The sequence below is a fragment of the Eretmochelys imbricata genome, chromosome 1 (assembly GCF_965152235.1).
Source record: "Eretmochelys imbricata isolate rEreImb1 chromosome 1, rEreImb1.hap1, whole genome shotgun sequence".
Classification (NCBI taxonomy): domain Eukaryota; kingdom Metazoa; phylum Chordata; order Testudines; family Cheloniidae; genus Eretmochelys; species Eretmochelys imbricata.
The window spans coordinates 112,136,747-112,151,404 of record NC_135572.1 but is presented as its reverse complement, the minus strand read 5'-3'; the positions used below and the strand labels follow the sequence as shown (position 1 = coordinate 112,151,404).

General features: G+C 40.1%; 1 protein-coding gene across 1 annotated transcript in view; it reads right to left on the bottom strand.

Moving 5' to 3' along the window:
- CUL4A (cullin 4A) overlaps window positions 1–14,658 on the bottom strand; it is a 92,102-nt gene that overhangs the window by 58,831 nt on the left and 18,613 nt on the right. Inside the window, exons 3-6 of the mRNA XM_077813726.1 lie at window positions 11,569–11,672; window positions 4,749–4,818; window positions 2,782–2,855; window positions 2,362–2,524 (exon numbers count right to left, since the gene is read on the bottom strand). Of these exons, the coding sequence (XP_077669852.1) occupies window positions 2,362–2,524; window positions 2,782–2,855; window positions 4,749–4,818; window positions 11,569–11,672 (411 nt within the window). The remainder of the gene's footprint in view (window positions 1–2,361; window positions 2,525–2,781; window positions 2,856–4,748; window positions 4,819–11,568; window positions 11,673–14,658) is intronic.

Genomic DNA, 14,658 nt, shown 5'->3' with positions numbered 1-14,658 from the left:
ATTTAAACACCCTGTGAACAGGGAATACCTAACTAAACTAAGGAGATCCAAGCTAAAGAATTTCCTGGAAGGATGAAAGGAGGCTCATGATCTTTGTTGTACCAAACACAGAATGGACAGCATGACTGGAATGCTGACAGGAGGCTCTAGTTTACCTGAATAAAAGGTGCAAAAATTATTAGCCCACTTGGTCACTCACGCCTGTTCAAGTATAATCTAAATGAAAATCCATGAAATTACATCTTGACTGCATCCACATATAGAATGCTTGGACTTCATGCCCAATCTTTTTTGGTTATCTCTTAGAGAGGCCAGAATGCGGTGATAGGTCTACATCACAAAACCTTTTTCCACTGGGATCTGGACTAAGCCCAAATTATTTTACATATGCCAGTGGTATATATTTTTGTTATTACATTTAATCTGTGTCAAGATTAAATGAAAAAAAAAGACTTTTGAATGAATTAAAGGCCACATATTTTAATACAAAATTACACTGTTTAAAAATACAACTCTGAAGTCAATCCAGTAGCTTGAGAACATTGCAACGTTGACTCATTCTAGAAACTCAAGTCTGGAAGCAAAGTCAATTTTCTCACCACCAGGACTGAGACTTGCCTTTGGATACATGCTTCATGAGAAGGATTTGGTCTCATTTATAGCAATTTACAGTGGATATATATTGTTTGGGAGCTGCATACCCATGATTTAAGAATTAAGATATCAAAGCTCTGCTGACCTATGTTAGTCATTGCCTATAGCTGGGAAAAAAGGGAAAGCAAAATTGCCTCATTTAGAGGACAAAAAGGAGAAGAGAATGACAGAGTAAGCGATAAGCAGGACACAGTCACATGTGTCTCAAGGAGATAACTTTTTGTCTGTCGTAATGAGTTCTCAAATACTTTCAACTGACAAGTTTAGATTTGCTGTTGACACACTGAAAAACAAAAAGGAGCATTTCAATACAATGCAACTCATTTTTTTGAAAGGAAATCAGTACTAGACTTCTATTCTTTAATCATTTTAATATGGATTAAAATGAGGTTTCCCAGATTTTTTTGGTTGGAGGGGATCAACAGGCATAGGTGTTACAGCTAATACGGCCACTTACTTGTACCACCCAAAGGAGCATCCCTATTTAAGCTTCTTTTATAAATGTGTGTCAAGCCACCCAAATTAGTTCATACAAAGATACAGACACATTAATAAAAAGAAAAGGAATACTTGTGGCACCTTAGAGACTAACCAATTTATTTGAGCATAAGTTTTCGTGAGCTACAGCTAACTTCATCGGATGCATACTGTGGAAACTGCAGAAGACATTATATACACAAAGACCATGAAACAATACCTCCTCCCACCCCACTCTCCTGCTGGTAATAGCTTATCTAAAGTGATCACTCTCCTTACAATGTGTATGATAATCAAGTTGGGCCATTTCCAGCACAAATCCAGGTTTTCGCACCCTCCGCGCCCCCCCCCCAAACTCACTAACCAGCAGGAGAGTGACTTGGGGGGGGGGGGGGGGGAAGAGGGTGAAAAAACCTGGATTTGTGCTGGAAATGGCCCACCTTGATTATCATACACATTGTAAGGAGAGTGATCACTTTAGATAAGCTATTACCAGCAGGAGAGTGGGGTGGGAGGAGGTATTGTTTCATGGTCTCTGTGTATATCTGATGAAGTGAGCTGTAGCTCACGAAAGCTAATGCTCAAATAAATTGGTTAGTCTCTAAGGTGCCACAAGTACTCCTTTTCTTTTTGCGAATACAGACTAACACGGCTGTTACTCTGAAATCTGTGTATATAATGTCTTCTGCAGTTTCCACAGTATGCATCCGATGAAGTGAGCTGTAGCTCACGAAAGCTTATGCTCAAATAAATTGGTTAGTCTCTAAGGTGCCACAAGTACTCCTTTTCTTTTTGCGAATACAGACTAACACGGCTGTTACTCTGAAACCAGACACATTAATGCAGATACAGTATTTTTAAGTGTATTATTAGAGACTTACTACAGGATGGAATTAACTTTCTTTGGAAAAAATCTCACTAAACTAAAACTTCAATCTAGCCACTGGTATTCAAGAATAAATGACATGTTCAGTTTTATTTTACTGAATAATTTACCTACAATAGATTTTTAGTGGAAAATTAATTAAGCTATAGACAGACACTGAACAGTTATATGTATAGCTACTAAACTTAATCATAATCCTAAATACATGGTAAATATGGTTTTAATTCCAAAGCACATGTTAATTAGAAAAAAGTTATTCCTGTAGGACCAGAAGAATTAGAAAGGTCCACAGTTTGTGTCTGCCTTTAAGCATGGCAGCTATTAGTAAGGTTTGCTATACTGACCTGTAGATCAGACAGCATGCTTAACAGACTTCGTAAAAGGCTTCTGTCCACAGTTTCACCATTCCGTTCCCGTTCAATCAGGAGGAGGATTCCGTCAATGGTCTTGTTTTGAACTAGTTTATCACTAATAATGTGCTTTCTAAAAAGCTCTAGCCCCAGATCCCTGTATAAATATTAAAAATTAATAAAAAAAATCAGAAATATAACTTGATTTATATAACATTCCCAGACAAAAACTGATCTCACACATGATTTAACTCCATACATTTACAGGGAATTTTACAGAAATGAAAGATATTACATGTGTTACATATACAAAACAAAATAATCGTGGGGGGAAAAGTAAAGTTTAATCTTTACAAAAAACAATAAATTCACGTTCAACAATTATGTTAGCAGTGTACTTACACAGATACCTACCATATAGAAGGAAGCAATGAATTCTGAAGCACGTATGTACGATCCAAAAATAAGAAAATGCTTCTAATCATGATCTGCAAATGTAAAACACTGATTGAATCAATTTGCCTGTTTACAAGCACACAGGATTGTATTTTATATTAGAATCCGTGTTAGTTAATTGACTTGTAAGACATCTTAATTACACATTGTAATTTTTGCATGTATTAAATCAGATTATTTGTAAAAGGTAAGTTTTTTAAAATTGTAGACCTTGATACCAATACTACCTAAGCACGAACTGTATTGTAAGATGTATCACAAATAATTCCAAACCCTGTAGTCAATTTTAAGAGCTATTAAGATGGTATAATATTTTGCATTATTTCTACTCTTCAACCACCCAAGAAGTGCACCAATACACTTCCAATGCACATTATGCAGTGGTGTACTGCTATTAATTGGACATTAAAAATGTATTTTTAAAAAGCAGTTTTATGATGGGAAGAAAGTGGGTTATGAAACATATCCTTTGCCTATGAAAATCAGTTCCCAGTAAAGTGATGAGAAGATAGGGGAAGGTTATAAATACTTCTCATTATCAATATGAATATATCTGTTGTCTTAATTTTTCCGTATCTCTCTTCTCTTTTTAAGCAAGAGATTCTGTAGGTTATTTAAGACCCCTTCCACCTCTCCCCTCACCCCCCATTAGCTGAGCAACAGTTTCACATCCAACAACCAATTTTAACTTTTATAAAAAAATTAAATATGGAAAACTGACCTCTTCCCAGCTTAGATTTCATGGTAGAACCTACATTAGAAGTGGCTAAAGAAGCCACACACTGAAACTTGGCACTCTTGGGGGTGGAGGGGGAAGGGAAGAGATAGAAGTTTAATACTGCCACCTTCTCTTCTCTTCACTTTCTGATATGTGTAGTTAATATGTTTTGACTGAAAAATCTTCCCACTGGAAAAATGTGGTTTAGTCTAAATATCTGTTCACAGGAAAGCTCCAATTTCAACAAAATTTTTCAATTTTCTGACTGGATTTTTTTTTTTTTAAGTTCTGTTGAAAAGAAACATATTTTCTTAACGTTTTCTCAGAGGAAAGCAGTAAATAAGTTGGGGGTCTTCCCCTCCTACCTTTTCTTTTTCTAAACCAGTGGAAAACAGGGAAAAGTAAAAGAGAAAGGAGAATAAAACCTCCAAACGAAAAAAAAATTAAAAAATGAAAATCCAAACATTTTTAGTTTTCATAAACCAAAGCAAAATATAATTTTAAGAGGAAATAAAATTTTCTTTTCAGAATACTACGTGAAAACTAAATTAAATACTTTTGTTTTGTTTAGAAAATTCCCATGAAAACCTTTGAACGGTAATTTTTCCTGCAGCATTTTTAATTTGGGGTGGCAGGAGTGCAGAGATTGGCGTTGCCAACCAGTTTGTTCCTTCATTTTCGTAACTGCCCGTCTGCCATCCCTGCAAAGTGCCGTTATCTTATCATTTAAACATTACGAGTGATATGGAGAATTAAGACTATTTTATTAGTGATTCATGCCCCAATGTCCTATATCACATTTCTGCCTGTGAAGATATCAAAACCAATTTGAGGGAAATTATCCATGTGTTTGTGAGTTTAATGTTTTGTCTGTTCTTTCAATGTTAACTTTGAACCATTCTAATTTTATAGTTTGGGGAAGCACCCAAGAGCTGTTGAATGCTGCTTATAAAGCAACCAGGAAGTACCCAGAAAAAAAACTGCAAGTGGAGGATAAGTGCAGACCCCCTTACTGTTTGGAGTGAAATGAATAAATAAAAAATTGGGGGGAGGGGGATTAGATTTTTTTAAGAAAATTCCCTTTCAGTCAAGGCTGAAGGACTGTTTGAACTCCCTCTCCACTTCTGATTTTTTACAATGTCCCCAGAATTTACCAGATTTCTTTGATGTCTCAGGGACTTTCATTTTGAGCAAATAGTCAACTTACCATTTGTCTGCAGTGATCTTGCCAGCATTTATTTACCTTCTTTAAAAATAAAAGACTGTCCAGAGAATCTGTGCAACACCTGCTAAGGAAAACTAGTTCATCAACACCTTTTTGAGTCCAGATACTAGTGATTATCTTTATTCAGGTTTCAGAGTAACAGCCGTGTTAGTCTGTATTCGCAAAAAGAAAAGGAGTACTTGTGGCACCTTAGAGACTAACCAATTTATTTGAGCATAAGCTTTCGTGAACTACAGCTCACTTCATCGGATACATGCTGTGGAAAGTGTAGAAGATCTTATTATATACACACAAAAAGCATGAAAAAATACCTCCTCCCACCCCACTCTCCTGCTGGTAATAGCTTATCTAAAGTGATCACTCTCCTTACAATGTGTATGATAATCAAGTTGGGCCATTTCCAGCACAAATCCAGGTTTTCTCAACCCCCCCCCCACACACACACAAACTCACTCTCCTGCTGGTAATAGCTTATCCAAAGTGACCACTCTCCTTATATTGTGTATGATAATCAAGATGGGCCATTTCCAGCACAAATCCAGGGTTTAACAAGAACGTCTTGGGGGGGGGGGGTAAGAAAAAACAAGGGGAAATAGGCTACCTTGCATAATGACTAAGCCACTCCCAGTCTCTATTCAAGCCTAAGTTAATTGTATCCAATTTGCAAATGAATTCCAATTCAGCAGTTTCTCACTGGAGTCTGGATTTGAAATTTTTTTGTTGTAAAATAGCGACTTTCATGTCTGTAATCGCGTGACCAGAGAGATTGAAGTGTTCTCTGACTGGTTTATGAATGTTATAATTCTTGACATCTGATTTGTGTCCATTTACTCTTTTACGTAGAGACTGTCCAGTTTGGCCAATGTACATGGCAGGGGGGCATTGCTGGCACATGATGGCATATATCACATTAGTGGATGTGCAGGTGAACGAGCCTCTGATAGCGTGGCTGATGTTATTAGGCCCTGTGATGGTGTCCCCTGAATAGATATGTGGGCACAGTTGGCAACAAGCTTTGTTGCAAGGATAGGTTCCTGGGTTAGTGGTTCTGTTGTGTGGTATGTGGTTGCTGGTGAATATTTGCTTCAGGTTGGGGGACTGTCTGTAGGCAAGGACTGGCCTGTCTCCCAAGATTTGTGAGAGTCTTGGGTCATCCTTCAGGATAGGTTGTAGATCCTTAATAATGCATTGGAGGGGTTTTAGTTGGGGGCTGAAGGTGACGGCTAGTGGCGTTCTGTTATTTTCTTTGTTAGGCCTGTCCTGTAGTAGGTGACTTCTGGGAACTCTTCTGGCTCTATCAATCAGTTTCTTCACTTCCGCAGGTGGGTATTGTAGTTGTAAGAATGCTTGATAGAGATCTTGTAGGTGTTTGTGTCTGAGGGGTTGGAGCAAATGCGGTTGTATCGCAGAGCTTGGCTGTAGACGATGGATCTTGTGGTGTGGTCAGGGTGAAAGCTGGAGGCATGTAGGTAGGAATAGCGGTCAGTAGGTTTCCGGTATAGGGTGGTGTTTATGTGACCATCATTTATTAGCACTGTAGTGTCCAGGAAGTGGATCTCTTGTGTGGACTGGACCAGGCTGAGGTTGATGGTGGGATGGAAATTGTTGAAGTCATGGTGGAATTCCTCAAGGGCTTCTTTTCCATGGGTCCAGATGATGAAGATGTCATCAATATAGCGCGAGTAGGGGCGTTAGGGGACGAGAGCTGAAGGATGACCCAACACTCTCACAAATCGTGGGAGACAGGCCAGGCCTTGCCTACAGACAGCCCCCCAACCTGAAGCAAATACTCACCAGCAACCACATACCACACAACAGAACCACTAACCCAGGAACCTATCCTTGCAACAAAGCCCGTTGCCAACTGTGCCCACATATCTATTCAGGGGACACATCACAGGGCCTAATAACATCAGCCACGCTATCAGAGGCTCGTTCACCTGCACATCCACTAATGTGATATATGCCATCATGTGCCAGCAATGCCCCTCTGCCATGTACACTGGCCAAACTGGACAGTCTCTACGTAAAAGAGTAAATGGACACAAATCAGATGTCAAGAATTATAACATTCATGAACCAGTCGGAAAACACTTCAATCTCTCTGGTCACGCAATTACAGACATGAAAGTCGCTATTTTACAACAAAAAAACTTCAAATCCAGACTCCAGTGAGAAACTGCTGAATTGGAATTCATTTGCAAATTGGATACAATTAACTTAGGCTTGAATAGAGACTGGGAGTGGCTTAGTCATTACGCAAGGTAGCCTATTTCCCCTTGTTTTTTCCTCCCCCCCGAGACGTTCTTGTTAAACCCTGGATTTGTGCTGGAAATGGCCCATCTTGATTATCATACACAATATAAGGAGAGTGGTCACTTTGGATAAGCTATTACCAGCAGGAGAGTGGGGTGGGAGGAGGTATTTTTTCATGCTTTTTGTGTGTATATAATAAGATCTTCTACACTTTCCACAGAACGCATCCGATGAAGTGAGCTGTAACTCACGAAAGCTTATGCTCAAATAAATTGGTTAGTCTCTAAGGTGCCACAAGTATTCCTTTTCTTTTTATCTTTATTCAGTACATTTTTGTACAGCAAGTTATTCAGTAAAGATGCTCTCTGGACACAAATGAAATTGTGCTGGAAGTTAGAGATCAGAGTTCAGCTGCTAAAAAGTGCTGGACCACCAGAGGGCTGGGAACTCTTCCAAAGGCATGACTCAGTTTTTGAGTGAATACCTCACGTTGCTCTCCTGAGCTTCCATCTGCACTACATAACTTTGACAGGTTAAAGGAGGAGTCCCTCTTATATCAAACACAACTCTCCTTCCCATTGAGGAAAGGTGAGAGGAAGTGTCTAAAAATCAATTTTGTCCATTAAACTGGTTTACATCAGACATAGTTCAAACAGCTATATTCTTTTAAAAATCTTTCAAGGGCTTAAATAATCCTCACTAAACCCACACAGGATTCACCTAAAATCCCAGATCTTCATGAATTTACTGTGGAGGCTACTTCACACAACAGCAGACTCTAGTGGTGATTCAAGCTTTCTGGAGTTCCATTAAACCATTTATGAAGAAATCCAAATGTGGCTACTCTTCCCTTCAAATACAATAGCAACTCACGTCTCCCTAAGCCATCAGTGTTGGCTGGTCAGGGAAGGTGCATGGATCACAGGACTGTTCAGAAATCTATAAGCAGGGACTATCTTTCCCAACTGGCAGATTACCATTGGCGATGTTGAAATACCATAGTGATTCTGGGGGACACAGTTTAATCCTTGCTCACGAAGCTGTACACTGGCCACCTTGACAGCACCAAGGTAAGATTCAACTACCAGTTCAGCAGGTGCTGAATGACAGTTGAATGTGCTTTTGGTAGACTGAAGGGACACCAGCATCCCTTCACTCATCAGATTGGATCTCAGTGAAAAAAATATCCCAATAGTTATAGCTGCCTGCTCTGTCCTATGTAATATCTGTGAAGCAAAGGGGGGGAAAAGATGCTGACAGGGTGGAAGGCAGAGGTGGAGTGTCTGTCTGCTGAGTTTGAACAGCCAGACACAAGCGCTACGAGAAGAGCTCAACATGGAGCTATATGGCTCAGGGAGGCTTTGAAAGAATATTGTAAGAATGAGCCACACTAGTGCTTTGGGGTGTACTGTGCTCCACCTGGCCTTGTTCTTTTTGGGACCTGTTAGGAATTGTGTGGTGCTTGGTGAAATTTTGTGGTGTTTGCTGTACATTTATGATTATTATACTGTGTCACTGATCCTATGAGTTGTGTCACACTGTGCAATAACAAGTGGGTGCTTTTAGTACTGCTAGGCACTCTGCAGCATATGATGTGAACTAATAAAGATGAAATATTTGCCAAAAGATTAGAACTTTATTCAGTAACAAAACCAGTGCAAAGAAAAATTTCTGCTATTTAAAAGCAAATATGTTAAATAGTTAAGTTATGGAACAGAAAGAACATTTATGTCCATTTTAGCTAAACACATACCAACTGTGGCTTTCACAGTCAGTGTATGTGAAGCTGTGGTTGTTCTTAATGTCCCATGGGATAGAGTGGTAGGGGAAGGGATGCAGCGTCTGATGTCATGAAAAATGTTGAAGGAAGATGTAGGAAGTTGCTGTAATGAAGTTCTCCAGGGACTGCATAGGGAAGTGAGCCCATGATTATTGAACCTCTAGGTCCATAAGGGTCTGCAACCTCGGTATTTGCTGCCAGAGAAGCCCCATTATGTCCTGGTGTATCTCCCTCTTCTTTTCCTGCTAGGACTCCTAGGTCTTTCCCCTATCCATTCTCTTTCTTTCTCCAGGCTGTCTGCATTATTCACCCTCCAGGCCCTTTGCTCATGGTCTGATGTAGCACTGGCTTTCAGGACCTCATTGAACATGTCCTCCCGGGTCCTCTTTTTTTCTTCCTGATCTGGCTCAAACATCCTGCAAGTGCAGAGGGGGAACCCCTTAAGGCTGCAATGGCAGCAACTACAAATAAAATACACAGAGGTACCATTGCCAGAACAGTCATAATGGTAAGTGAAAATTAAGATTCAGAACTCCCTTTCTTTGCTCCCCTAAAGTTTTAAACACACGCTTATTGACACTTCTTCTTCAGAGTGCTTGTGCACAGCACCACTCAGAGCACCAGCTGTGATGAGTATGACCCACCAGAGGTGAGGGAATTGTTCGGTTGCATGAAATTATGCATATAGAGCAATGGCACTAAATGCTGGCACCATTTTTTCCATTGGCAGTGGTGATTTTAGCTGGTATCTTGCTCGAGGGTGACAAAGGCACAGAGAGCACTGGCGTCCTGAAGCCACGAAGGCCCACATGCTGCTACCCAGTTTACAGAAATGATGCCTGCCAAAGATATTGCCAACAGACATGGGAAAGCGTCCTATTGCACAGAAAGAAATAAGACTGTGATCCCTAAAAACCTTCGAGAGAGGATTGCAGAGTACCTCCATGGAAGTTTCACTGAGATCTCGCAGGAGGATTGAAGGGACATCCCTCTGAACATAAACTGTTCTGCGTGTCTGTCCCCACACCTAATTGTAGAGGGGACAGCTCTCTCTCTGTTGTAACCCTACCTCTTCTAGTAGGAGTAAATTAATGAAAGGTCTATAGTACCCCCAGCTTAACAGAACAAAGCTATCAGTACATCATTGAATGTGAAATACAATTACACACTTACATGAAGTTTCTTCCCCTGTATCAGGCTTTCCCATGCTCAACTGCTGGGCCTGACTGGACTGTGGTAGATTCTCAAACAGGTACTGGCTTGTGACACAGGTGGACCCCCGCCAATTGCATGTCCCTCCTTCTCGCCCTCACTGTTCACAGCAGGGGTCTGTGACTCAGGTTCCTCATAGGTATCCACAATGATGTGCAGGGTGGCAGTGGGGTCTCCATCGAGTATGGCATGCAGCTCTTTGTAAAAATGGCAGGTCTGCACACTCTAAACTGGATCGACTGTTGGCCTCCTAGTCTTCTGATATGCCTGCCGCAGTTCCTTCACTTTCACCCAGCACTGCTGGTGATCTGTATCATGGCCCTCTCTCCTGCATCCTCCAGGCAATCTGCTCATAGATGTCCATATTTCCACAGCTGGTCCACAACTGTACCTGCACAGCCTCTTCTCCTCACAGGCCCAGGAAATCCTATTCCTCCTGTCTACTCCAAGCTGGAGTGCATCTGGAGCATGTAGCTGGCACGGTCGCTGGACAGTTGCACACAACAAAGAAGAGCTGCTGGATGTGCTTGCCAAGCTGGATAATCAGGAGCAGGCATTTCAAAAATGTACAGGGCTTTAAAGAGGGAAAGGGGGGCATTCCAGTCTCTGTAACCCCGAGGCAGTGGGGTTCACAACTGTGACCAGAGCAGTCAGTGTTGGACATTATGGGACACAGCTGCTGTAGGACTATTAGGGCTGACACAGGTAATTCAGGGCTTGTCTTCACTACCAGGAAGACTGATGCTGCTGCAATCAATGCAGTGTGTGTCAATTTAGCAGGTCTAGTGAAGACCTGCTAAATCGACGGCAGAGTGCTCTCTGGTCAACGCTGGTTCTCCAGCTCTCTGAGAAGAGAAAGATAAGTCGACTGGAGAGCATCTCCTATTGACGCAGCGCAGTGAGGACACCGGGGTAAAGTCGACCTAAGCTAAGTAGCTGGAGTAGCATAATTTAGGTCAACTTATCCCAGTAATGAAGACAAGCCCTCAGTGCTTACATTCATGCTGCGCTGACCTCAGAACATTGACCATGGCTCAACACCACCTGGGGAGGTGGTGTTACTACATCACTTACCTCAGTGGAAGACAAATTTAAGTGTAGATAAATGCACATAAAGGACGACGCAAGATGGCTTACATCAACCTAACTCTGTAGTGTAAACCAGGATTAAGTGGCATGTAGAGAGTTTGAAAGGTAAAAATACCCGACACCCTATCTCAAAGCCAGGGAGCTGGACTGCTGTACAACTTTCTCCCTGCAACCACTCTCCTCCTTCTGTAAGGGCTGTTTAAAAAGAGGTTAACAAAGCATTGCTGACAGTCACTTTTACCATGACAATGAAAATGCTATTCATATTTTATTGGTCCACAGAAATTATTCAACTAAGACAAGCAAGTAACTAGCATTTTGTGAGACTGATTTAAAGATCTATATTGAATGCTTATATAACATCTACACTTTTATTTACATTTGTATTATTAATTGCTGTTGTGTTACCATATAAAATTATTTTAAGAGTATTATGGGACTGTACTGTGTACAAGAAAAGGATATTCTCTGAACTGAAGAATTTGTGCTTTCACATGATCTTCACAGACTTGCCGGAGCTGTTTGTACAGTGTAGGGGACACTTTATAAGAACAGAGGTTTTCAACAGCCTAAAAAACAAAGGAAGTTACAAATAAACAAGCAAGCAAATGATATCCTGTACAGAATGCATGTTCCAGCATAATTAACATAATGAAGGATGCTAAAGGAAAAAACATCACAGATGAAAGAAAAAAATCAAATTTATCCATCTAAACTAAAAAAGAACTATTGTTAAAATGTGTTTATAATCAAATTATGAGGGAAGGGGGAGAAATCAACATTTCATGTAATTTTTCATTTCTAAATCTGAATCCTTCTCACACCATCATGTCACTTAGGGCACAAACTAGATTCTGACACCCATCTATCCCGAGCCACACTGTGAACGTCCTCAATATTGTTGAGTTCCATAAGTTTTCCCTTGCTGAGGAGCATTCAGAGAGATTCTGTCAGCCTCTTGTTTGCTTTCCTCCAGCTGCCCAACGGCATGCCTGCCATGGCCGATGCTATGTCTTCATTCTTAACATGTTCCAGATATTTCCATCTCCTCTTCTGGATAACGTTAAAGATAAGGGTTTTTTCAACTCTGAAAAAAATCTCAGCATTTGTTATAAATTAATTCAATTTAATACCTAGTATTAGGTAATTCTGAGGCATTTGCTTTCAAAAGCATAAAAACATGTGTGTAACTGGTGGATTTCTGGCTTTCATATCCATATGTTGACAGAACTAATATTTGGAGTTGAAGATTCTTAGTTTGGTCTTTAAGTTGTACATTGGCAGTGACCAAATATGATTTAAGCTGGTGAATGCATCTACCACATTGCCACTTTGTGACATTAACTCCTCCTGGATATCCCCACTGGCTTGCACATTACTGTGAAGGTTTGTACAGTAGAACCTCAAAGTTACGAACACCTCAGGAATGGAGGTTGTTCGTAACTTTGAAATGTTTGCAACTCTGAACAAAACGCTATGGTTGTTTTCAAAAGTTTACAAGTGAACCCTGACTTAATACAGCTTTGAAGCTTTGCTATGCAGAAGAAAAATGCAGTTTGTAAATCATCTTAATTTAAATGAAACAAGCACAGAAAGTTTCCTTACCTTATCAAATTTTTTTAGTAGTTTAGGTTTAACAAAGTACTGCACGATATTTGCTTTTTTTTCGACAGAAGGGTGGGGGGGGAGAAGGTGGTCTCTGATGCTACCTGATTGCATATTTCCAGTTCTGAACAAAGTGTGTGGTTGTCTGGTTAGTGCGTAACTCTGAGGTTCTTCTGTATTTTGACTCACTTCTTGCATTCCTTTGCCTTCTAATGCTTGAGTTGGGTGTTGCTAGGGTTCTCATTAAATTTATTTTTTCATAACTGGAAAGTTTTTGAAATGCTGGACAGTCTTTTGGTCTTCATATGCATGTTGGCTGAGCTGTCATTTAGAAGAGATAGTTTGACACCTATGTCCATGCTGAACCATTCGCTCAAGCCTGCATTTATTTAAATTGTGCACACTGGACCACGATGGAAAGCCTTGAGGATGATCATTTTTATTGGCATGCCATAATACCACAAGATGTTCCAAAGTGAATAGTGATGGAAGCTGTCAAATACTTCCTTGAAATCTATGAACTCTGAGTGGTTTAAACCATTTGATGCTCTCTTCAATGATTATTCTTAAGGTGAAAATCTGGTTGACAATCTTCTGGGTCAAAAACCAGCCTGCTCCTCCCTTAACTTACCCTCAGTCACTTTCTTTATTCTCCTTAAGGCAATACTGCAGAAGACTTTACCAAGAAAGGAGTGTAACACCTTACCAATTGCTTAGGTCACCTTTCCGTGGTAATCTGATTATAATGCCATTTCCCACTGTTCTGGAGGCTTTTCCTGGTCCCATACTTTGGGGACAAATTTGTTGATTTTATCAGTGGACTCACCTCAAGCTTTCAACATTTCCCTGGTGTCTTGGTCTTCACATGCCTCTATCTCAAGCTTTAACCTTTTTTATTGTTGTTTGCAGTGTTGTAGCCACGTTGGTCCCAAGATATTAGAGACATAAATTAGGGGAGGTAATATCTTTTATAGGACCAACTTCTGTTGGTGAAAATGAAGCTGCGTATGCTTGTCTCTTTCATCAACAAAAACTGATCCAACAAAAGATATTCCCCCACTCACCTTGCCTATCTTTCTTTATTATGTCTTTCACTTTGAAATGTGAGATGTTACAATGTCTAGTTCTGGGTATTTTTTCTTTGTCAAAGTCCAATAGTTTTTTGTACTCTTGATCTGTTTAGCATCCCTGGAAAGTGATCTGCCACTTGCTTTTTTTGTTCTTTTTATGTTATTCTTTCCTGGTTTATCCTTGACAGGCCCTCCTGATGGTGTAAATTTGCCAGTTAGGAACTTGTTGAACCAATGAAAAAGTGTTTTTATAATCACCTCTTTCAGCAGTAACTGGTAACATTAGTCATGGACTTCCTCTTGTTCCTCTCACACTGCTTTTCACTGCTCCGTCCTTTTTAAAAAAAAAAATTTTTTTTGCTGCTCCTTTTTCTGGAGTTGTTTATGTTTGCTTTGACTTGTTTCCTTTCTTTCACACAGTTCCACATATCTTTACTTATCCAGATTTTAGGTTACTTTGTCTGGAAACCAGCTGCAGTTGTTGTGGCGTTATTTTTAAACAGCTGCCATCTTGACAGATGGATGTTGACTTCTTATGGTATCTAACTCTTGTAGCACCTGAAATCGGTTCTTCAGTTCAGTTTGAAATTGCTGCTGCAATATCTTGTCTATTAGCTTTTTACTGTCAATTTTCTTAATGCTTTTGGGTGGTTTGTTTTTCTTGAGTGGATCACTGGTCTTTACACACACAAATTGTGGCCACCTCAGACATCAGCTCCTCTGTATGCTTTGACAACCTGTGTAGGTTCAACAATCTCTAAGTAGCGATCACAGTGCTGTCTCATATACGTGTATATAATTAGAAGTCCACACAAACTGTGTATGAAATACTTTCCAATTTATTCGTAAAATGCATGGAAGGTTATTATGCTCCTAAAAT